This window comes from Danio aesculapii, chromosome 20, assembly GCF_903798145.1.
Source record: "Danio aesculapii chromosome 20, fDanAes4.1, whole genome shotgun sequence".
NCBI classification, from domain to species: Eukaryota; Metazoa; Chordata; class Actinopteri; order Cypriniformes; family Danionidae; genus Danio; species Danio aesculapii.
Genome location: NC_079454.1, coordinates 36,018,121 through 36,044,657, shown reverse-complemented (window position 1 = coordinate 36,044,657; position 26,537 = coordinate 36,018,121). Strand labels below are relative to the sequence as shown.

General features: G+C 35.1%; 1 protein-coding gene across 1 annotated transcript; it reads right to left on the bottom strand.

Moving 5' to 3' along the window:
- Positions 1–783: 783 nt before the first annotated feature.
- On the bottom strand, positions 784–13,266 carry hnrnpub (heterogeneous nuclear ribonucleoprotein Ub). The gene is made up of 13 exons (XM_056480815.1): positions 12,697–13,266; positions 11,477–11,591; positions 8,879–8,952; positions 8,641–8,780; positions 7,649–7,748; positions 7,430–7,542; positions 7,081–7,344; positions 6,766–6,885; positions 6,377–6,674; positions 5,973–6,251; positions 3,920–4,212; positions 1,945–2,043; positions 784–1,441 (listed from the first exon to the last, which is right to left on the bottom strand). The coding sequence occupies exons 1-13, from the start codon at positions 13,106–13,108 to the stop codon at positions 1,391–1,393; spliced, it is 2,358 nt and encodes a 785-aa protein (XP_056336790.1). The 5' UTR covers positions 13,109–13,266; the 3' UTR covers positions 784–1,390.
- Positions 13,267–26,537: the final 13,271 nt, after the last annotated feature.

Genomic DNA, 26,537 nt, shown 5'->3' with positions numbered 1-26,537 from the left:
CCCTTTTTCTTTGGCCATTTGGCACTCCATAAGAAATATATCCATTCAAAACATCAAGGGCTTGTCTTCATGAAAATCAGCATGGACGTAGATGAGACATTATTGTGTCCAAAATAACGAGTATTAAAATGCAGGTCATATTTAAATTCCTTTTAATAATTGAATCCAGAAATGTTGATATGCTGACTATAACTCCATGTAAGAAAGCATTTAACAGACCTCGGTTATGTGCTGGCTAGAAGATGACGATTTATCATTATGGACACTATTTGACAAATTAATGCAAAAGAAAAAAGATCCAGGAACAAATGAGTCTAAATAGTCTAATGCATATAATGTGCACCAGAAATAGACTAGTGCATTATTAAACAGATCAATATAGTGGTTACAGTTCAAATAACATGATTAGCTTTGGATAATGGGTTAGCAAGGACATTTTATAATGCATCGGCACAAAATGAACAGAATTGATAAGCTTAGTGCACAAGTTTTATGATGGAGTTACTGGATCGGAGTTGAATTGTGTAATGCAATAAGCACAATAAAGTGCTTGATGAATTCACAAGTTTCCTCATTTTTTTAGATATAAAAAGGCATTAAATTACTTGTGAAACAATGCAATGCATTAAAAATAAAATAGCCACACCAACTCAAACCATTTTAAATTTAAGACAGGAAGACCATTAAAAAAAAGGACAGTCTGAGAATAAACCAATTGACATTCAAAGGCTCTTTGAAATCAAAATGTTCAAGGTATCAGTCAAAAGCCATAATAAAAGGTCATAGAAAAGCAAGCACATCGTTTATTGCAAACCTATGAAGTAACTGTTACAGTCTGGGCTTAAACAAACAGTAAAAAGTAAAAATCCAGAACAATATTTTCACTCCTCCACTGAACATGAAGTTGCTTCATTAATGACAAAAGCTTCAAAAAGACCGTATATATGGATTCTTTCACACTAGAACACAAGTCTTGCACAAAAAAAACCTTGACGAATAATAAAATAATAATTTACATTGCGTAAAAAAAAAAAAAAAAACGACATTTTACAGAATAAAAATGCATAACCCTGAAATTCAAAGCATCACTCGCACAAGACAAACGCTGTGATTTCTGATAGAACAATATCAATCAAAGCTGTGACACAAAATTAAAGGGGAAGGAAAAACTTTTCTACGAAAAAATCTGAGCGTGAAGCCATCACACATCCGTCAAACGTAGACTGTTTACTTCAGAGGCGGAATGTTTGTTTGCCACTTGCTTCTTATTTAAAAATGGACTATCTTTTTTAAAAAATTATTTTAAACAAGGACCATAAAAGTGGATGGTTGTTTTGTTTTTTCAGTGGCTGCGCACCAGAGGCCACGAGTCTTTAATACAAATGTGCATTCAATAATATCCTGGATGGTACTGTTGATTCCATGGCTTCTGGTTCCAGAACTAAAAAAGGTCAAACAGAGATTAGTCAGTCAAATTAGACAACAATCTGATTTTGTGAGGAAAACAATTGCAAATCATTTAATCTTACAAATCGTATTAATTGGATACAAATGTAAAATTAATTTTAGTTTAGGTCATAATTCATGCCATTAACTACTGGCTTATTACCTGCCTATTATTAAGATATTAACTGCTCATTAGTAGTTATAAAAGTATGATATTATTCTGCTTTCCTAAGCCTACCCAAAACCTAAACCCAACCACCACAAAAAAACTACTACATGCATTTAAACTACTTATTTAAAATAAGCTAAAGCACAGTTCTTGATTTTTGTTTTATGATCAATTCGGTTAAATTTGTAAAAAACTAATAGGTTGAATCAATTCCTTCCCAAAGCAAGTTATGTAAAACCCAGCATTTTTTTGTGTACCAACTATTAATAAACTGGTAATTAGTAGTTTACTCAGCCAGCAGTGTTAGCTGAGAGAAAAGCTGTACTCACCCCTTGTTGCCAGCTCTGGTTAAAGGCTTGGGCAAAAGAGCCGTTTTTGTTGCCATAACCTCCACGATTCTGCTGGTGGCCTCCTCTGCCGTGGAATTTCTAGAAATGTGCAAACATTCAACATTATTCTCATGTCAAACTCAAAAGTCGATTGTGTACAGTACTGATTTCTTGTTTGAGGTCAGCAAGACACAGAGATTGCCAAATTCAGTAGATCAGGTAATGGACATGTAGGATAATTATTGTGGGTGCTTTAAAATACAGCGATTGAGTAATTATCACTTTAAAGGATGTTTTGCTGTATTCACAGTGGTGTGACAATTCACTTATTAAAGAAAAGCATTTCTAATCTGACCTATGCCACACAACACACTCATTAATATATTTCTTGTAGGTCTATTTAGCTCATTTGTCATCACTGGTAAACCTGGATTAATAATTACCTTATAAGTTGTTTTTAGTATAAGGTGATATTAATTGTATTCATTTATTTCTCCTTTATCAGGGGTCACCACAGCAGAATGAACCACCAAGTAATCCAGCATTTGTTTTACACAGCTGATACCTTTCCTGCTGCAACCCAGTACTGGAAACATCCATACACACACACTACGGCATATTTAGTTTACTCAATTCACCTATACTGCATGTCTTTGGGGGCAACATGGGAAGAACATGCAAACTCCGAACAGAAATGCCAACTGGCCCAGCTTGGGCTCAAACCAGCGACCTTCTTGTTTTGAGGTTTTGTGCCACCATGCAACCCAATTTGTTCATTTTAGAAAATAAAATAAAATCATTAATATAATACATACTTTTAGTTTAATAAAAAAATCCAACATTTAAATTGAGCTAAAAAAGTTTAAATAAGAGATTAATAATTTCTGTAACATGAAGCAGCTTCTTACTGCTGATGCTAATGCACTAACTACCATTTACTAATGAGACCTTACTGTAAAGTTACAAATAATGTTGCAACATTTGTTAGAAATACATGTTTAATACAGCATCAATACACAAATGTTGTTATTATACCTATTTAATACTAGGCTGTTTCTAGGAAAATGACCAAAAACATGGTATTTATAATTTGCACTATTCAAAATTGTTGGTTTTCTCACTCGTAAACTAATTACATGGGTTTGTTCACTCAATAGTGTACACTGAGCACTGAAAGTGAAAAGAATTAGAATCAGAAAGAGCATTATTTGCTTTACAGGATTTTAGGGTACATGCTAATGCTGCACGATATTGAAAAAAAAAAAATTCTAACATTTCAATATTTTGTTATTGCGATACGAATACAATTTTACCAGATAAATTCATTATTTTTAGTTGGAAAAGATTAATAATTCTACATTTAGGATGCCTGCAGTAGAAGTGCATCTGCATAAAATCAAATAGACAATCTATAAATACAATAAAGAGCATGATGCAATTAAAATAAACTGTATTTTTGTCAGTTTCCAAGTCGAACAGTATTCAAGTACACTAATTGTGTGAAAAATATAAAAATCATTCAAAATCAATCATTATGTAAAGCTACAAACAGTACAATTTCTTATGCCTTTTAAAATTACACAGTCACGGGCCACAAAAACATATGCAAACAATAAACTCAACATTGCACTTCCTGCGATGGGACTATTGCAAATGATCACATTACAATATCGATGCTGAAATGATATTGTGCATATAATACATGGGGACAGAAATGAAAGTGAGAGAAATTTATTTCTTTGTCAATAAGCATGCAGTCATTTATAATAAGATTATATTTAAGTGATATAGTGTTAAGTTCGCTGAGTGCTGTCGGTATGACAAAATACGCTTCAACAAAATTGATCTGCATCTTAACACTAAATACAAACAAGTGTCTCTGTTTACCACCAGTGATCAGATCGCAAAACAAAAACCTCACAAAAAGAAAGTTTACAGTATGTAGAAACAAGACCACATTATAGTATGTACTGACCTGCTGGTAGTGTCCTCTGTGGCTGGGACCACCTTGTCCACCTCCGCGGTGGTGCATGTTTCCTCCTCTGTTGGCATGTCCTCCGCGGCTCATTCCACCACCTCTGCTAGCCATGTTACCCCTCATCTGTCCACCGCGCGGAGACATTCCCCTGCTCTGCATCCCACCAGACCCTCCTCTGCTGTAACCCTCTCTGCTAGGAAAACCTCTGTAGACTGGTGGTGGTGGTGGAGGTGGCAGAATGTAACCCCGTGGGCGACGATCAAATCCACTAACACGGGGTGGTGCAAGCACTGAAAGAAGAAAAGAGATCAATTCCAATGGGAAATTCAGGCCAAAAAAAAAAAAAAAAAAACTTTTTTTAAATGAAGAAAAATGTTGGGGAGACATCTTTTTGGGCTAAACTATCCTTCGAACATTGATGACACAAAACACTTGAAATTCATTTAAAAACTGAAATAACAGAATAAAAATAAATAAATAAATAAATTCCCTTCATGAAATACCAAATTAAGCAAATGCTTAAAGCAGGTTTTTGCATTATGCTATAACTTTTTTCCCCTCAAAGTTGAAACGTTTAAATAAACTCAGATTTTTCACTTTTTTTGGGGAAAAAAAATAAAAAATAAATAAAAAAATTAAAATTCTCCTGCATTGCATTGAATCAGTAGAATGAAATATAAACAAACTGCTGTAATAATCTTTCAAACATAAGTAGAAATAAAACTATGCGAGTAATTCCATGCAAATGTCAACCTTGCCATGAAAAAATTAAATCAAGTTCTCACCAAAATAGCGAAACCCTTTCTAAGTTTGAGTAGGTTTGTATTTTACAGGACTGTAAAAATACTCAAAATGTCTCAATGTTTTCAAACAATTATATTTGATTTACCAAAGTCACACATCTGTCACATCCATAACGGAGAGACAGCACATCCATAATGAAGCGGTTTAATTCATGGAATTTCTACAAAGTATGCTGTATACTGTAAACTCGCTAACGTTTTTTGTCACATCCATAACGTACGTTTATTTTATACATAATCATATACTTCCTCTGTGAATTCATATTTTGAGATTTTACTGTAAATGTCACATCCATAACACTGGAAATGCTCATATGCAAGTGCATTGGATCAATGCTTTAAACAGGGTCTCTGCAGGTCTCATCAACACAAATTTAAGACCCTTTTAAGACCATTATGAATGAAGTTTTACACGGCTAAACACTAATGATCATTTTGGGCCAATGGATTTTTGCTTGCCACAAAAAAAAAAAAAAAAAAGGAATTATTTCCTAGCGACATACTTCAAAGTATCAAAACAAGAAAACTCTAGTTGTATACACTATTTTCAATATAATATTTCTTTTTTTTTATTGAAAAGTTTAACATTATTATAGTATATTTATTGTGTAGACAATTACATAAACATATTTGATGACTTTGTCCAAATTGATATTGAATTGAGTATAACTTCCATTAAACCTAATACATTTGTTATAAAACCTTAAGTTTCATGTCCATTTATAAATATTATGTCTACTCCCCTTTTGTAAATAGTTTTTGTATGAATGGAAGATAAAGGGATAAAATGCTGTGATATTATCATGAGGAACTGTGTTGTTGTTTTTAGTTTTCTTTGCCTGATTTTATTAAGATGCATTGTTGGTGATTGGATGGATGCCGGCCCGATTGGGTAGCTTTACTTGGACAGGAAAATTGAGACCAGTTTAAAATTATTTAAGACACACAACATTTAAGTGAATTTAAAGTATAGTTTTTAAAATTTAAGACATTAAGACCCTGCGGATACCCCGTTTAAAGAATGTATAAAAATAAGAATGTTTATTCTTATTTATAAGAATGTTCGCCACCAAATACATAAGATATTCTAATCTATAAATACAAAATGAGAAAGGTCAATTCATTTCCTTATATTTTGTCTTTCCAACAGAAGGAAACATTTTTTTTCCTCAACTAATTTTAACAATAAAAAAAAAAAAAAAAAAAAAAACAAGCTAGAAAGACAGATTGAAGAAAATGCTTCTTACAGGCTCTGTAGTTTCCTCTGGCCTGGAATCCACCCCTGCCTCCACGATTGCCTTGACCACTACCACCACCACTCCTGTTGAACTGGTTCTTTTGCCCTCTGCCTCGTCGGGATCCCCGTTTGGGGGTTGGGGGTCCCTGGTTGGGCTTCTTCTCTGGAGGCAAAGCATTCTTACTCTCTTCCTTGTACTTCTCCAAAAGCTTGGTGGCCTCGTCCTTCTGCAGCTCAACATAGGTGACCTCTGAAAAGCAGTCCCCTTGTTCTGGAAGCGTGTAGAGAGCTGTACAGAGAACAATTTTTTTTTAATCCTGATATTCATATTTTGGGTGTCAGGGTTTTAAATTCATTAAGAACATGCTGGTTTTAGAATGCAACAGTGAACAGTAAAATCACACCATGTCTCACCTTTCATTTTGAGAAGGGCGTGCTCAGGTATATCTTTACCATCCGCTTCTGCCTTCTTCTGCGCTCTCTCCTTTAAGTCTTCATCTGTGGGAAAGACCACTACAGCTTTGCGCTGGAAACCAGCAAACAGACACATCTTCCTTCTTTGGGCTGCTGAAGAGACGTTCGTCTGATCCAAAATGTAGTTTCTTTTTTTGCGGGCAGCAATTTCAATCAACTTGCCCAGGTAAAAAGGAACACGCTGGGAAATGGCCATAAGTTTTGTTATGTCTTTGTTTTGCCTCTTTACGCTGTTAATCTGGGGGAGAAAAAAAAAAAAAAGAGAGATTAGACCACAAAAGAAAAAAGATTTAAAGGGCAGTAAATAATACCTAACTAAAAATACTCACCATCAGTTTCTCCAAGACTGTGTTGGTGCTGAGGATGTTGAACTTCCCAGGATTCTCTTCAACATGCTTAATTACCCAGGTAGTTTTTCCAGATCCAGGAAGGCCGACCATAACAATCACCTTGAAAGCAACACAGTGATTATATTTACTGCATGCAATAATTTATCCACATACATTGAGAACACTTATTAGAAGACTTATTTAAAATATAAGTCCATTGCAACCTTGTTATCTCCTTTGATAAAAAAATAAATAAATAAACAAACAAACAAATATATAAATATATATATTTTTTGAATGGAAATGTATAAGTACCTCGCAGTCTTTCTTGGCCCCGGGTCCTTTAGGACCTCTGATACGCTCTTCCAGAGGAATCTGCTGCATAAAGGTGAAGTCCTCCAACTTGGGGAAGAATGGCGTCTCGTTCTGACCAAAATTGAACTCAACAGTACAGTTGTGACAAAGAACATGAGGGAACAGGGCTTTGTCAGCCAATGAATCCTTATTGACCTTGAAAGCCACACCAAGGTCCTTGCCATTTTTAGAAAAGGAAATCTCCACTTCTTCAGCCTCGAAATTCTAGATTTAAAAAATAAAAAAAGTATATAAGAATAACTGTGACGTAAATGTAAACCATTATTGAAGAGAGATGCGAATGGCTTACGATGAAGCAGCCGATGACATCATTTTCATCAAAGCCCTCCCCATAGTCTTCAGTCACACAGTTTGAAGCCTTCTTCCCTTTATCAGAATAGGAGTAGGAAAACTCCTCCTCACCTACAACAGTAGTAAAAATCATATATATATTTAAAAAAAAAAAAAAAACTTCAATCATACACTATGGTCTTGTAGACACATGTTAATAGTACTTAGCTGAACCTACCCAGTGACAGACATCCATTAGCCAGAGACCAGCCAATATGGACATCATGGAAGTCCATGATTTTGCTGTTTAAATGCTTGATTGGGGTTTTCTCAGTGACCTGCGAATGAAGAGCAACATGTAGATATCCAAAACTTACAACTTGTCAATCAATATGAAGCAGGGCAACACAAAATAAAATACGGCAACATGTCTTAGGTTCACTGCAAATTGTGAATGCACAGTACAATATATGCACTACTTCTTTAAGAGTGAACTGCAGCTTTGTAGTTTATAATTTTGTTTAAGCATTTTAAAACGGTTAAATTTCTGTGAATCAAGGTGTTGAGCTGCATGAGGACAAATGAACAGTGGAAAGTTTCAATCTGAAACTAGTAGTTTTTTTTTCCACTTAAAACAAAGGTTAATTAAAAATAAGTTTGATGCAATTGTTTTATTACTCTATTCTCATACAACACTGATATATTGCCTGAATAATAGTTGCTGCTTAAATTTCCAAAAACAAACAAAAAAAAAAAAACACATTAGTTAACACAAAGTGGATAGAGATGTTATTATAAAGAAAAAGTATAAAAAATATATATATATTTATTAAAAAAAAACAGTATTATTATTAAAATAGTTCTAAGAAAAAAAACAAGTATTGTTCAATATACATTTTGGTTTTAGGACAACTTAAAGGTTTTGATCCAAATGTCAACCAGTGTATATATATAAAAATAATGTCACTAAAATAGCAAAAAACTGTGGGACTGTGACCCAAAAAAAATGTGAGGAAAAACATGTAAACAATTTATGCTTTAAAGCAAAACTAGTTATTTTTCTACAAAAAAAGTCAAGTACATTGGAATAAAAAAGAAAAAAAAGAAGAAAAAAAAGACCAAATCTTAACTTAACCAAATAAACAGTAGCTTTTATGGTTATCATGCAATACAATAACCCAAGTTTCTTACACTCGAGTGAGGTCCTAATACAAAAGCTGTAGGCCTCACCTTCATTTCAAAGCAGACTTTGCCTTTGTTTACACCATAAGATGCACGGCCACCTGCCCAAAGGTGAGCAAAACTCTCCATGGTAAGAGAGGAGGCGCTGTAACGGTTCCGGGACACTTTGAAGTGAAGGTCACAATTGTCTAAAACCAATAAAGATACATGTGTTAGTCTAACTTTGCACAGTTTTTAAAACTTAACACTGGTCAGTACACTTCTTAACATATAAAAAGTCACCCACAGGGATCCAAGCAGACCAGGGTGTCATCAAACTCTTCATCCACTTCCTCCAAAGGCGGCTGAGGAGACTTGGTCCTGAAAGAAAGGCAAAATGCCATTAATGCAATGAGTGAATCAGGAAAAATTGGGGAGTGATGGAATGGCATGCTTCCCACGTCCAGGTACGGTCCTCCATCACAGCCAGGGCAGCAACAATTTATTTTACCTTACATTGATGAATTCATTTTTATGAATGCAAAATTTACCAACATTGCTTACCAGTGTACCCCAAGGAGAAGCCTGAAACAAAACTGAAGATGAATGTCATATTTGTTTTCCTATGTGGAGAGGGCTGTGACCTTTCTGCTTCATCAAATTACAATATGAAAAGGTCTAAGGTTATGCATGTACATCCACATCTTTTTGGAAAGGTCAAATCACGCTAAAAAGCACAGTTGTTTCAACCGATCTTTGTATATACAGAAAGGAAAATGACAAACGCATGAAAAGGGTCAAAATTAATATATTCTCTATACACAGCAAACTTAAGTTTAAATGGCCCTAAAATACTTCAAGCAAAACTTGACATTTAGGACTAAAAGCCAAACTGAAGCTTGTTTTTTTTAAATTGTTTTGTTTTTTGGGAAACTGAAGTGCGATTTTGAGCACAACTGATTCATTGTATGTATGATAATGTAAAGCTACTTGCTTAAAAACCTGCTGTATAAAGAGCTAAATATGTATGCATCACTAAGATTGAATGTTTGTTTGTTACGAAAGTTAAAATGCAAAGCCCAATTATAGTGATTTGCACAGGTTTATATTTATCATTTGATGATCATGTGATCACTAAATCAGGGATGCACTGAATTTTATTGCCAAAAACAAAATCAATGGATTTTTTTTTTGTTTCAGCCAAAAGAGAAAACCAGCTATAAAAAAGGCTATGCTGCGTTGCACTACCTATCAGTTTTCAGTAGACTGGTTACACTCTCCCTCCAGTTAAAATGTCTGCCCAGATTTAATTGGCTTTCACACTGGATGCAGAAAGTGCTGCACTTAAAAACCTATTCATTTCAGCAGAGTGCACCAACTAGCTTTAGTTTTAAATAGCTCAATATTCTGCTTTGTGGATACTAACTGTATTTATATCCAAGCGCACATGCTCAATAGAAAAGTCAATACAATATCATTGCCGAGAAAATATAGGTATGATGTTTATTTTTAATATGTATAATTTAAATTACATTTACAAAGTCTCACAAAATTACTATTAATAAAATAAATATTTACAAAACCTTTATAGTTACAGCTTTTGGCATGCAGAATTTTCCGTTTCAGTGCAACCCTACTTTGAACACTTCAGTGTTGGCGGTAACAAAATGTTTGTCAAAATCATACTATGGCTCAAGTTTCAAGCGTTTTACCTAAAAAAATAAAAACTTTTTTTTTTTTTGCAATGAGCAAATTAGGGCCTTTGGGGGCACCTTGAAGATTTTTAGCCATTACCAAAAATAAATAAGATTGACTTAACCATGTACTACGATTACTGGAAAGATTTCTGTAGAATTCATAATTCCAAACTGAAGACGTTTACATAGCCACAGATGTTATTTGAGGCCCTGTATTGACGGGAGCCATTAAATTGTACATTTCATGATGTGTAGGGGGATGCCACCATTATTATGTCCTCCAGGGCCCCATGAGATCCCCCCAATAAACTAATGGATGTCATTAGTGAATGGATCACTTATTAAAACTGCTTTCTTTGTTAGAAACAATAAATCCTACAGTTTAGGCTCAGAAAGTCAAACAGCCATGAAGATTTTCATGGTTGCAACTCTCCGTTTGGAATTTTATTACAATAAAATGTTTTCAGCCACAAACAATGGTTCACTATAGATGACAAGTACAAAAAAAGATAGTTAATGTATTCAGTCTGAATCTGAGCACCACACACACACACACAAATAACATGCATTAAGATAATAAACAGATTTCCTTTTCTTAATACAATGTGAAGAATCTGCAGATGTTGTACTTACCTGCCGATCACGAATGAAAAACTTTAAAAGGAAGAGTTATTACAGTTCTTTACCCAAATATACACAAATTACATTACATATAAAATCGTAAAAAATAACAGTTTACTTTTCAGAATAAGATTTTACAAACAAAACGGAAAAAAAAAAATTACTACAAGCAACTAAAGATAACAATTTGCTTTATTACCATCAATAACCGCCCCATTACGTCATGACACTGTGCGATAAGCTCTACGTCACTGCCACTGACAGAAAAGCCGTATCCCGTACTATCATGATTGCTTTATTCACTGTCTGAACTGCCACACGCGCACAGTGAGCCTGAGGAGAGTGTGTGTGTGTAACAATAATATTTATCGTTTCTGCATCTGAGGACTGTTGTGGTTCCATGATCTCACTGAAGGTAAGGTGCTTGAATTACTCAATGACCCCCAACAAAATTGTCATTTATTTAAGAGGTAGATGAGGGTTGCATTTCTTTTCAAGGTAAGGCATTGGCACTTAAAGCCAATACACAGAAATATATTAAAATTGGCACTTCGTGGGATAATGAAGGCCTTTACTCCCATCCTTACCGGCTGTATTTGCTTTCTTCAATAAATTCAAAGTAGCCCCTTCCATGATCCTCTCGGCGTCTCTTAACACCCTTCTTATTCTTCTGATCAGCACTGCTGTCTTTGTCCGCATCCCCTTTGAAAATAAAACAAACAGTAATGAAATGGCCGGACGTGTTGGACCCTGGGTTTTAAGGGTGGCCCACACAACAGGAGTGCTCGGACTCCACCAGTTAGAAGATGAGCCGACCACCTCTGATCAGACAGAATATTTTGTTTGGTTATATCATTATGGCATTCAGGATTCAAACTGCAACATTGATCTGACTGTATTAAGCAGATCAGACAAAAATAATGTGGGTGGTGCAATTACAATGATGTATCAAGTGCTTTTCTCTGCAACAATGCAATGCATTCACAAATGAATATTATGTTACAATATGTGTTTTATATGTAGGCTTCTGCAGCTGGCTAGACAATAAAAGCGCACATCTTGGATGATCAACAATAGGCGAACAGTGTCAATATATTGTCCTGAACTGACCTCGAACGGAAGCAGATGGCGCCATCTTGCATTCTGAACAGAAACTAAACAATGCCCGTCTTTCGACGCTCCACCTTATGTAAATTAAATAAAAAAACTCCAACCATAGGACCTATTTTTCCACTATAATCCCCCTATTTCTGAATTATCTACAATAAGGTTTTCTGCACAACAACGTCCAAGTCCACGCGAGGGCAGCGCGCCTCGAGCATGCAGCGAGGCGATTCTCTCGCGAGACATTTCGCCGTTACCTAAATTAGCCAAACCGACCAAAATCGAAAAATAAAACATAGGGACCAGTTACATTGTAGATTAGAGCGTAAATATAACGTTATTCCGAATAAAACATACGCAATAACCAACAAACCAAAAGACAAAAGGCTAAGTTAGCTAGCGCGGCCGTTTCGACTAGCTTAACTAACAAAACGTTAACGTTATATTAAAGACAAATAACTGAAAAATAAAACTCAAAACTCAATCTTTAAAAGCACAAGCTAGTACGTAAGCTAAACTCAAATCCAAAAGATTAGCACGTCGGCTACATACACAAAAGCCCCCGGTTAGCCGTTAGCCACCTATGCTAAAAGATGATCTCACCGGCTTCAATGCGCACGTGAACTCAATCCTCCCGGCGTCCTGAAAACCGCTTTTTTTACACAAAAAAACTCATCCTCTAATAGATGAGATCGAGTCTCACCGTCTTCAACGTCGATTTTGTCAATGATGTCGTCTTCCTCATCCTCTTCATCGTCTAAGGCTTTGTCTATTTCCACCCCGGCGTCCCCATCCTCCTCCTCTCCCATTTCGTCGTCCTGACCGGCGGCTTCTTCGTCGTCCCCATTCTGCTCCTCGGCTTCCATGCTTTCCCCCTCCGGCTCTTCTTCACCCAAAGCTTCTTGTTCGGCTGCAACGCCGTTTCCATCGGCATCGTTTCCTTCCGTAGTTTCTGGCGCGGTCGCTTCTTCCTCTTGGGCCTGGGCCTCTGCGTCGAGCGCGGCCTGCAGACGCTCCATGAGCTCGGCCTTCAGCCCCTTGTCGGAGAGCTGCCGCTTCTTTAGCTCGTCCTTCAGCTCGTTCACCTTAAGCTTTTTCACGTTGATTTCACTCATCTTGTCGATTTAGCGTAGATGGTCTAATAAAAACAGAGAGACTCGCTTGTTAGAATATAGCAATGCAGGGGAGCCGACGGCCGCTTCGCTTCTGTGAGTTGCACACAGCCGCGGTGATTCTGCGTCTGTCCACCGGCAAAACAATTCAATGGCGCCTTGGGTGCTCAGACCCCTCCCAGATCTACTGTACCGAGGAAACATGGGCGTGTCCAGCACAAATGATCCTCCTCGGATTTTACATACCCTCAATAGAATTTTCAAGAATAGTACTTAATAGTTTGTAGTACTTTTCTAATTGGTAATTCATATTGTGTGTAGATAAACCCTTCACTTGTAAAGACTGTCAAAACAGATTCATTTGTTGATCATTTTAATTAAACGATATTATGGGGATACAGCTTACCATTGCAGTTTGTCTCTTTCCTGTTCTCAGTAATGCAAACGTGTGAATAAATGTAAGAAATGCATAGATATTAACTGTCATTTAACGTGATCGAAGGATTTTTCCTCGTTTTTTTCTTCATTTAAAAATTCACATTTAACGCTGTCATAACTTTAATATTTACACTCCTCCTTAAATGTATAGCATATGTGACTGTATGAACTGCTTTTCGCTGTAATCGTGAAAAAAGAGAGTATTAAATGTTGTTCTGTGTCCAAGATGGAACTTGCAGGCATATAGACATGTCCCTCACGCCTCATTTCAGTCTGTTACTAAGGAAAGCGGCTGTGTGCATGTGAGTGATAAACTTATTTAAATATGTCTGATGATAATACTATGTAGGCACATTTATACACACAGTTTCAAAACGTTTACAACAACCGTAAAGGAAAAACAAAATGTATTTCCCACGTAAAAAACTATCCAAAAGGCACATAGGTCTATGTGTTTTTGCGTATATTTGTTTAGAATATATAGCGTGGATTGTAATATAATAAACCGAGAGAGTAAATCTTTGTCATGGACCATATTTCTAATAATAAGCTTGAAAAGTTGTCGTTGGCAGGGCGGTGCTGGCGTCACAGGCGAGCGCCCCAAAAGCACTGTAGTCCGTTTATAGCCTAATGTTAGCATTTTAATTCTTGCGTTTGCATTTAAGATCCAAAAGTGCTAAAAGTTGGTAATTTGGTGTGAGGATTATCTGGCTGGACAAAACATGTAAGTGTAATGAACTGTGTTTGAACACAGTGCTTATTAATTGCAATCTTCAAAACCCTATGGGAAAATCCCGTGGGGGTTTTATTGAGGGAACCAGTTTTATGCTAGCAGCCGATTAGCCTACAAGGTGACATCATAGTTCCCCCACTCTATTCTCGCTCCATGTGGAGGGCGGGTGTAGTGACGTCGGCGCGCAGGGGTGGGGCGGGGCGGGCTGTGGATTCTGGTATAAATACGCATGTCAGCAATTTATTCAGTTTGCCAGTTCGCTTGTTTGCTAAGCTCTCCGCTAATAACGTCAAACAAACAAATGCTCCAAACACTGGAAAGGATTCACGCCATTTACCGCCAAAAGCTTTTTGGCCTGAATGCGACACATCATCCACAAAATCACACCAGGAGTTTGAAACCCATCTGTAAAGCAGCTTACGAAAGGTATATTTTGTTCGTTTGTGTTATTGATCAACGTAGCGGTGATGCTAACCTGCAGCCCGGTTTGAATTGAGCAAAGTTTTGTTTGTGATAAAATAATAGCTTTGCATTTGAATTGAATTGTGCTTAATGTTTAGCCTCAACGAGAAACTGTTATACTTCAGTTTGCTTTGTTTTTTAAGAGTTTTTGTAATGCACTCAGCCGTTTTTATCGTCGTCATGCAGACAGTGATGGTGGAGTGAGTGTTGAATTAAACATTTATTATTTGTATATGCGGATGTGCCCTGTTTTAAATAAACTAGATTCAGTGTGTGTGTTTGTTAATATTTGGGGTGGTTTTATGAGAGCAGGCCTCAGATTGTTGTGCAGGATGAGTGATGTTGAATTGAGGTAAAGTTGGTTTGATATTCGCGCATTCATTCCAGTGTTTCCTTAGGAGCTTTTCCAGCTGTGGTGGCAGACCTTTTACACAAATCTAACTACCTATGGCGTTATTTCAATGACAAATTGAGAAATGTCGTGAGCACAGTATTACAAGTCGAGATCGTATTTACGTACAGTACTCTTTGCTTGCGCGCCGATTTCCTCTGCTTGTGCACAAAACCTCTTGCACGCCCTCTCAAATATACGCGGCTCAAGCGCAGATCTTCTTGTGCGCTCTCAAATAAACGCTGCTGAAATGCGATTTAGCGAGTTTATGTAGTGAGTATGTCTCCAAAATGTATAAGATTTGCTAGAAATGTTTATGAACGTCTCCAATTAGACCTACAGAGCGGTATAAATGCGTCCTGAAGTAAAGTGAAACGGCAATAAACTCCAGCAAGATACAGTGATTATATGCAGAGCCATAGACCTTTCTCTATAAATAAAGTATAATTATGGAAACTGTTCATCTTAACTGAAAGCTACGTTGCGTTTGCTAGCCTCACGCATCATGCACCTGTCAGTCAGTCAGCACGTAACCTTATAGGGTTAAACAGATCTGCAGAACTACTGCGGTTACAGAAAAGTTTGCGCTGTTATAAATCACTTACATTTTAATACGTTTTGGTGCGATTATAGTCCGCTTTTAAAAACAACAACAACAATGACTGAATGTTTTGAATGGGTAATGTAGCCGTGGAGGGATGCATTTTAATGTGGCGCCCCGCCATGGAAGAATGAATGTAGCGGAAACCATGCATTCAATTATATAGTACAGTATATATGACTAAGGTAGACTAAAGATATTCCGTACACAACGATGTTTCGTACAGATTAACTTTTAACACCAATCTCTGAGTAAAAACCGACGGGTCGTAGACAAGTTATATATATCTGTGTAATCTGTGTATCGCTCTTATTCCTGATCACAGCAGAGACTTGGGTTTTTTCAATGGGATTTCAGTTAAATCGCTTAAATAAGGTCCGTGACTAACACAAACTCAAGATACTTTCACGTTTTATTCTACGACATAAAACGCATCAGTTACATCTCACTCTTGATTGTTTTTTAATCGTTTACGCTTCTTTAAAAAGACGGTTGCTGTCAAGTTGCTAAATGGGACTACAAGCGGTGTCGGAGACATTATACGCTTATACGCTTAGAGCTCGCTTGTGTTGGACTTTTGGATTTGTCTGATATTTAAGAATTTTCATGAATAGTATTTCATAGTTTGTAGTACTTTTCTAATTGGGAATTCATTTGATGATCATTTATTTTAATTAAACGATATTATGGGGATACAGCTTACCAGTGCAGCCTGTCTCTTTCCTGCTCTCAGTAATGCAAACGTGTGAATAAATGTAAGAAATGCATACATATTAACTGTCATTTTAACGTGATCAAAGGATTTTTCCTCGGTTTTTTCTTCATCTGAACACATTTAACGCTGTCATAACTGTAATATTTACACTCCTCCTTAAAATGTATAGATTATGTGACTGTATGGGCTGCTTTTCGCTTCAAAAAAAAAAAAAAAAAAAAAAAGAATATTGAATGTTGTTCTGTGTCCATGATGGAACTTTCTGTCGTCTGTTACTGAGGAAAGCGGCTGTGTGCATGCGAGTGATACATGCTATATATATATATATATATATATATATATATATATATATATGTATATGTATATATGTGTGTGTGTGTGTGTGTGTATATATATATATATATATATATATATATATATATATATATATATATATATATATATATATATATATATATATATGAGAATTCATTTTGGAAATTAAAACTGTAGTTGCAATGAAACTTTTAGTCAACAAAATGTGCAATAGGGACCATCAAAGTAAAGTCTTACCAGTGTGGAAAATATCTTTTGAATGCTTTTACAATGTTATTAAATTATTTACACTTTTGTGAAAAAAGATGAGATATGAACATAAGAAATTATATGAATCAAAAATATATTGCAATATATATATATATATATATATATATATATATATATATATATATATATATATATATATATATAAAATTGTTTGAAATGGGAAATAACATTATATCAACCTAATTTCTTCCAATTTTATGCATTGCAGTTAAAATGCAGACCTGCATATTAATTTATAAATAAACAACAACATCGTACTATGAAAAGTTTTAAAGCAAAATCAATAAATTTAAATGTTTATGAATCAAATTTAGTCCCAAAAGTTAAGTATGGGACAAGTTTTTAACTCCATATAGAATTCTTTATTTCAAAAGGACCCAAATGCATTGAGCATTAAATTTGTATTTAATTAAGTATAATATGATGTTATATTATATTAGTACGTGGAAAGTATCACAAAATAAACCAGGATACTCAGAACCCTGACGCAAGGCAATAATGACAAAATGACTCTATTTATTTTGGCTAAGCATAATATAAAATAAATGCTGGCATCACGCTGGCGCAGTAGGTAGCACGATCGCCTCACAGCAAAAAGGTCCCAGGTTCAAGCCTCAGCTGGGTCAGTTGACATTTCTGTGTGGAGTTTGCATGTTCTCCCCGTGTTGGTGTGGGTTTCCTCCTGGTGCTCCGGTTTCCCCCACAAGTCCAAAAACGTGGTATAGGTGAGTTGGGTAAGCTAAATTGTCCATAGTGTATGTGTGTGAATGAGTGTGTATGGTTGTTTCCCAGTACTGGGTTTCAGCTAGAAGGGCATCCGCTGCATAAAACATATGCTGGATAAGTTGGCGGTTCATTCCACTGTGGCGACCCCTGATTAATAAAGGGACTAAGTCGAAAAGACAATGAATGAATGAATAAAATAAAATGCACTTGCAAAAAATAATTTGTAAAAATAAGAAAAGCTACACAATAATTACACACACTTGAAAAAAAAAATTGTCTCAAACAAATATACTTCTTGTGATTGAAAGCGTCAATCCAGTCTTATACACTCACACAATCATTGCTGATTATTCTCAAAATAAAAGGTCAGCAAATGTTCTGACATCTAAAGCAAATACACCAGGCATTCAGTACCAACTGCTACAACACAAACAGACATAAGAGCCTTTTTACGCTTTTACCCAGATCAGCCACTTTCAATCACAACAGTGCAAACCTAGAATTAATCTAGTGCTAACTGTTGATCCTAAAGCACAGCACTGAACAGTCTTCCTGCATTCTCTTTCTGTGCTCCACCAAACAGCATCAGGTCCACCATGGAGCTTCATTTGGAGGAGAAGGACATTATTTCTTTTCTGGGTCTAGACAGTCTTCCGGAGGAAATTACTTTGGCTAAAGCTGCAGAAATCTGGAGGTTTGCAGTGCAGTTCAAACACTGAGATGTTCTTGAGTTAAAATTAATAATGCTAATGTGATGTTGCTTTAAAATGATAGATTTATGATTGATCACAGTAGATTTTCCTTTGTATGGTTTTTATTGTAAATCCAGTTGGTTCGAAATAATGTATTTAGGACTTCAGATTTGTCCTTAAATTGTTGAGCACTTTATTGTTTAGAGATTTCCAAAGTTGATTCAGGGATTATTAATAATTAATTGAACAGTACTGTAATATTGAAATGTCTTGTGTCATTTATTATGCTTCATTCCATTGTTTTCCAATAATCAGGATCAAATAAAGTTGTACGATTGATTAATACAACATTTACAGAATTTAGTACACACACACATACATTAGCACACACAGACAAAAACATTTAAATACAATAGTTAACTTGGAAAATAAATATAAGCTGATTGTTTATCTTGGTTAACGTTAATTATAATGTTAATTCTTTATTATTGAATGGAACTGAGCTAATATGAACTAACAATGCAAATGTGTATTCATTAACTAACATTGAAGAAGTGTAATAAGTTAATTCCTCATTATTAATAATATGAAAAGAGTTTTGAACTCCGTATTGAAGGTAATGAGTTAACCTCATTACTTCAACTTATAGATAAGACTCATAGATTAGTTTTTTAGCTCAAATGGTTTGTGGCGATCGGTTTCCTCAAACGGTTTGAGTTGCCTTAAGTTATTGGGTTTTACAGTACTCAGTTTGTTTCAGTTCTCTTCATTTATTGGGTTTTACTGTGCTCAAATTGCTTCATTTACTCAAATGGATTAAGTTCACAGTACTCATTAGGATTAGTTATTGGACTTAAATGGTTTGTTGCAGTTGGTTTCCTCAAACGCTTTGAGTCACCTTAACTTTTTAGGTTTTACAGTTCTAGGGGGTCAGTTTCAGTTCCTGTTACAATTCTAATTATATATGAGCAATTCCAGCGTTATGGATGTGACATTTGCAGTAAAAACTCAAAACAGTATATGTTAACATTATATTGAAACATTTGTTATATTTTTAAAAACAACTAACCACAGAGTAATGGAATCAGAAAAATATCAATCTGTAAACATTTTTTAGACTTTAAATGAGGGAAATAAACATGCGTTATGAATGTGACAAAAATGCGAGTTTACAGTATACAACATACTTTGTAGAAATTCTGTGAATTAAACTGCATAACCCAAAAGAAATAATGCTAATCAAAAGGACAAGAGTTGGCTCTCTGTAGAACAAAAAGGATTGATTTTATTTTATTTGACATTTTTTGCATTAATGGGAAAAAGCTTTGATATGGATGTGACAGATGTGAAATTTCTTGTGTGATTTCAGTAAATTAAATATAATAGTTTGAAAACATTGACTGAGACATTTGAAGTGTTTTTAAAGTACCGTAAAATACTTGCTTACGCAAAAATGTTTTGCTATTTTGCTGAAAACATTTTTTTTTTCATGGCAAGGTTGACATTTGCATGGAATTGCTCATATATAAAAAAGCAACATTAAAAATACACTACTATTATTAGTGTATTTATGTCACGTTTCAGACCCGTAGCCAGGTCAGGTTTGGGTGATTCGGTCGACCCACTCTCATTGACAAAAGTCCAGAATTTGTCCCATTCATGAGCTCATTTGTCCTATTTTGACTGCTATACTATCATAAATAGTAAAAATAACCCATTGAAAAAGGCTTTAATAGTTAATCAATTGTGGAAAATTCAAGCAATTATTTTTCAAGAGTCCAACATCCAGCTGTGCAAGAAAACATCTGACATAAGCTAAGTCATCTTTCGCTACTGTTTTTATTCTTGAAAGAAAACATGACCTCTAAAAAGTGTGAAACACCAAAAGCGCCCAATATTAAAATCTATTTCAATACTATTTTGGCTATTGTTGTTATCCATTAATTTTCAAATGTACTTTTTTTTACAAGAGAGGCTAGGAAAATTGTGAAGCTCTAAATTATTATTAATAATATTATTATTATGTTAACATTTTTATTATTTGTTAATAAATACAGTTTTTAATTACATTTTTTTTCTAATGATATATGATGTAATAAATTAGTATTTTATAAATAAATATGTCATATTCCTTTATTCTAAATATTTACGAAATAAATTTGGTACATCAAAAAGTGTGGTGAACATCCAAAAAGCTAATTCAGCTAAAAATGGTGCTTTAATGTCATTTAACATTAAATTCAGTATTTAAATCTCATAATAAATAGAAATTTATACGAATAACTACAAAAAGTTCCAGAACCCCACTACCCCTATCACCAGACTGGCTACAGGCCTGGGTTTAAACTTCATTATAACATGTAATCTTTAATAATTGACCTCAGTAACCTGATAATTGAATTCGAGGTGTTTTTTTAATCTTATTTATTTATTTAAATGGGGGAATACAGATTTATGCATAAAATAGTATACAAAGGAATTAAAAAAAACCATTTAATTCAAGCATATTATTCATGTACATTTAAGTATTTATTCAGCAGTAGAGTGAAATTGGGGTGCTAAACAGGGATTTTAAAATGCAGTAATTATAGTTGCATATATGGACCAGAAAACGATGTGTCTTTTTTACTGAAATTTATACATAATCTGAAAGCTGAATAAACAAGCTTTCCATTGATGTACGTTTTGTTAGGATAGGAAAATGTTTGGCCGAAACAACTATTTGGATCTAAAATCTGGATTCTGAAGATTCCCAAAAATCTAAATACTGAAATAATAGGCTTTAAATTTGACCAAATTAAGCAATGCACAGGGTGACACAGTGGCTCAGTGGTTAGCATTGTTGCCTCACTACAAGAAGGTCGCTGGTTCAAGCCTCGGCTGGGTCAGTTGGCATTTCTGTGTGGAGTTTGCATGTTGTCCCTGTGTTCGTGTGGGTTTCCTTCAGGTGATCGGTTTCCCCCACAGGCCCAAAGACATATGGTACAGATGAATTGGGTCAGCTAAATTGTCTGTAGTCAGGGATGGGCAAAGACGCATTTTAATGTATTTTAAAATAAAATACCAAATACCTCAATGTTGCATGTATCAAAATAAACTACAAAATACAGCAGCCAGAAATTGTATCAAAATAAATACTGTATTTTGTATTTTGAAAATACTACATAATACTTTTACAAGGGAGCATGACATTTCTTCGCAAACATTCAATCCAATAGGCGTATTTGATCAATCCCATCACTATAAAACTGACGCTTTTCTCTGAACAAGTTTAAGTCGACTTCTCTGCTATCTCATTCACCTCTACTGTACATGAGGAGGTATTCATAAAAATGTAACTTGTGTTAGTTTTTATTCATAAAACTTGTTGTTCTCTTTGGTTTTAGTGTAGATTTTTGTGCAAATTTCATACAGAAAGTCCTGTCATGAAGATTATCTCTTCATCTACTGTAAAAACCATGGAATGCAGATAATGAGCTGGAATATAGTAATATATCTCTTCATTGTTAAAATTGACACAATCTCTTTATCAAGTCTTTTTAAGATTTTCTGAAAACTACTCAAATTTCCATAAATCATGTTTTGTTTGTAATTGTAATCTTTGAAACAAAATTTAAAAAAAAGAATTGAGTTTTGACAAGTAGACTGGAATATTATTTAATATTTTTTGTCTCAAATTGATTTATTATGTCAGAGTTTGTAGTTAACTATAAAGAGCATCTACAGATCAGCTACTGGCATTTGAAACAGCCAATAGGCATTGACTTATTTATACTGTTTGTTTTATTTTCCTGTATTTCCCGAATCAACTCCTGCTATTTGTCTGTTACTTTCTTTATATGTGATGCATAATTTCCATCCCTACTCCAAGCATTGAACAACTTCAATATTTATCAATTTTCTGTTCTGATCTCAGACCTTGGCAAATAACTAAGCAAGCATAAATCTGAGGCTGAATTTTTATGACGTCATATGCGACATATGTTTTACCCAGCGGATGCCCTTCCAGCTGTATCCAAGTACTGGAAAACACCCATAGACACTTATTCACATACATACACAATGGCCAATTTAGCTTACCCAATTCATCTATACCACATGTCTTTGGACTGTGGGGGAAACCGGAGCACCTGGAGGAAACCCATGCGCAGGGGCAGATTTAACCAATAAGCAAAGTATGCAGCCCCCAAAATTAATACCTAGAAGTATAAATGATACTATAAATTATACATAACATCGTTTTCTAGCATAATTTGTAGGGTGAGGGTCTAAAAATTTTAATTTGAACGTAATTAAAACATCTGCGCAAATGTGTCCCCCACCTTCAATCATGGACCAGTCTAGCAGTCAAATCATTAAAGATTTAGCTTTAAAAATGAAAATAGTTTATTTATTACACTGTAGAAAACGTGATCAAATAATATAAGAAAAAAACAGCAAAATAATAATAATAAAAAAATGTTTTTAAAAATGCATTTTAGAACTTTCGGGCCCCTTGGCTGGAATTGCTTAGGACCCCAAAATCACTAAATCCGCCCCTGCCCACGCGAACACTGGGAGAACATGAAAACTCCAAACATAAACGCCAACTGACCCAGCCGGGGCTCGAACCAGTGACTTTTTTGCTGTGAGGCGATGACGCTACCCACTGCACCACCGTGTTGCCCAATAGCAAAAATTTTAATACAAAAATAAAGTCTTTAAAAAAATGATGAATGGCTGACACATATTTCCACATTATAACCATTTATTAATATCCAGGCTCCTACATGTTGAGGTCCTGGGAAGCAAGACAAACCATATGCAAGAATCTGAACACAAACTCAGTGTCTAACTTGTGTTTGACTTACGTTGTTTGTTTACAACTAGGTTGCTGCATCCATGATAAGCTCAAGATTGATTATCATAAACAATAAGCCAGACGCATTTTACCTTGCTGTTGTAAACAATCAGTGTCAACTCCCATGTGAGTTAGCATACATCATTATCTTCTCCAGACTGTCTTGAACCTCCTCAGGGCCATTAGCAAGGGTGCAAATTGTACATTGGCCATTAGGGAGGTCAGATATATAGTAATGTAAAAAAAGTTAGGACACCATATTGAATTTCATGGTGTTCTGTAATAAAAATAATTTTAAAAACGACATGGTCTCTGACAGGCCCAAAAAGTAAAACCTTAGATAAACAACATAACATGACATTTCACACTGATATTCTTTATTCACCAAAAATAAAGCCAACAGAAAAGCACAGAAGGGTAACAAACTTAGGACACCTTTATTTAGACAGGTGCCCGTAGATCTATTTTAGCAGTAGTTAGTTAAAGTAATCATTTTCTGTTGCACAGTTTTTTTTTTTTTGCTCAGCATTTCAGTCAGGATAATGTCTGGACTTTGTCTGGAATATTGCAACACTTTGATTATTATTATTTTTTTTCATTTACAGCTGTTGTAGATTTGCTGGTGATCATTGTCTGGTTGCATGACCCAGGTTTGGCTGAGCTTCAGCTGTGAGATGGGCATTGTGTTCACACACACCTGAAGCCTCTGACCAGCTTCTGCTGAGGACCAGTTCAGGCATTTAATTGGCATTGCATGACTTTCTTTATGCTATGTTGTTCATCTGAGGTTTTATTTTTTTAAATTTCAAAACCTGCCAAAGATCAGATACTTTTTATGACCTGATATGGAAAAAAATATTTCATAGTGTCCTAATTTGACTGTATGTGTGTTTGTTTATTGTTGATTTTTGTTTTAGTTTGAGTTTTTTGAGTGCTAAAGGCAAGTTAAACACTTAATTCCCTGATGTCCATAATAAGTCCCTTGAATGTTTGGAGTTTTACTGCACATTTAAATCAAGTGCTTAGTCTTAGGGGTGAGAAAATTCATTCATTCATTCATTTTCTTTTGGCTTAGTCCCTTTATTCATCAGGGGTTGCCAAAGCGGAATGAACCACCAACTTATCCAGCATATGTTTTACGCAGCGGATGCCCTTCCAGCTGTAACCCAGTACTAGGAAACATCCATACACTCTCATTCACACACATACACTACGGCCAATTTAGTTTATTCAATTGACTTACAGTGCTTGTCTTGGACTGTGGGGGCAACTGGAGCACCCGGAGGAGACCCACAGGAACACGGAAAGAACAAGCAAACTCCACACAGCAACTGACCCAGCCGGGACTTGAACCAGCGACATTGCTGTGAGGCAACAGTGCTAACCACTGAGCAACTGTGTCGCTTGGGTGAGAAAAATTACAATTTAATTATTATTTCATGATTGTTTTATGACACTCTTGATCCGCTATCAAGAGTTGTGGTTGATCAGATCTCTCACAGTTTTGTTTGTCTTGTATAGACTTTTTAGTTTGTTTGTTTGTTGTGTTCAAAAGGACTGGCATCAAGCTGACTTGATGACATTTTATGCACCGTGTATTAAAAATGATTGCTTAAAGTTCTATTAAGAAAAAAAAAAGCTTAAATCTTGAATGACCTGATAGTGAGTAGGTCTAACTATCCTTTTAATTGCTAAAAAATATTGATTTAAACAAAACATTTGTGTTTGTTTAGAGGATCTTATGCCATCATTAGTTCATCAACATCTAGGCAACATTTTTATACGTTTGTTTGTGCTGAAAAAGTTTCTTTCGATTTTTAAAATGTTCTTCTGATGAAGAAAATAATGGTTCAAATTGTTTTTTAAAGATTATCTGAAGAAACCACAATGCATGGCACAACTGATGCTGTATTTTATCTTTAAAAGGATAGTTCACCCAAATATTTCAGTTCTGTATTATTTACTCACCCTCCACTTATTCCAAACACGTTTGAGTGTCTGTCTTTTGTTGAACACAAAGGAAATTATAATCATGGATGTTAGGGAAAGAACAGACATTACGTACTTCCATATTCTTTGCTACTACTATTGATGATGCCAATGGCTGCTTTTCCCAAACATTCTTCACAATATTTTGTTTTGTGTTCAATAGAAGAAAGAAATTCTAAAAGTTTAGAAGTACTTGAGTATAAGTAAATGGTGAGGGGAAAAAGCTGTTTGGGTGAACTATCGCTTGAAGAGTGCATTTTATCTCAAAATCATTAGCAATGAAGCAACAAAGCCATTATCTCAAAGCCCTGACAACATTTGATTTCCAGGCTATAACAGCAGCACATTCAGCATGCAACCCTTTATGGAGCTGCCAAATAATATCTGATTTCTGGACTGTGTCCTGCGGTTAGGTCCCAATTTCAGTTTTTAAGTGCAGAAAGTAAATTATTGTAGCGGTTCTTTTTTCCTTATTACATATTGTGTTTCTCTTTTCATAAGTTACACTAATGATCAATGTACAGATTATTTAGTGCAATATCACATCCATGAGTTTGCAATGTCTGAGTTTTTCGGTTTAAAAGTAAATCAGGTTTAAATGGCAAGAGCTCCTGTGGGGACTAAAGTAACACTGTTATTTATGTCCCACCGCTAATTGCCAAGCCTTATTTTTCAGTGTTCTGACTCGTTTGTTTTATTAGAATAATGTATATTGCCAATAATAATGAAAAATATTTTAAAAATTATAGAAATATTTAGCATTTTGTGTTGTTGGATTGCTTTTGAAACATTTGATGGAACTGAAATTTAAAATAAAAATGCGTTTATTTATTTATTTTTCATTTTTTTGCAAAATTAAAGAACAAGCCATGTTTGCAGTTAACATTACCAAGGTCATAGTCAGATATATTTAACATAAACAAGATTAATCCAATAAATCTAGCAAATATTGTTGTGTTACTTTCGTCCCTGCCATGGGGGTCAAAAGTAACAATGTGCAACTCTTGTTAAAAGTGAAATTATATTGGAGTTGTTCTACATTGATACAAAATAACACCTGATTTTGTTCACCGCTCTTGTGAGTTAGTAACCACAGCAAAATGTATTTATGCAAAAAAAATTATCTTTTAAAATAAGGTTTTTATGAAAAATGTTACGTTTGTCCCCGCTCTCCCCTACACTGTAAAACATAACAGTCGACTTTATCAAAAGAAATGAGTGTAGTTAACTCAAAATTGACTGAAAGTTAATTTAACTCAT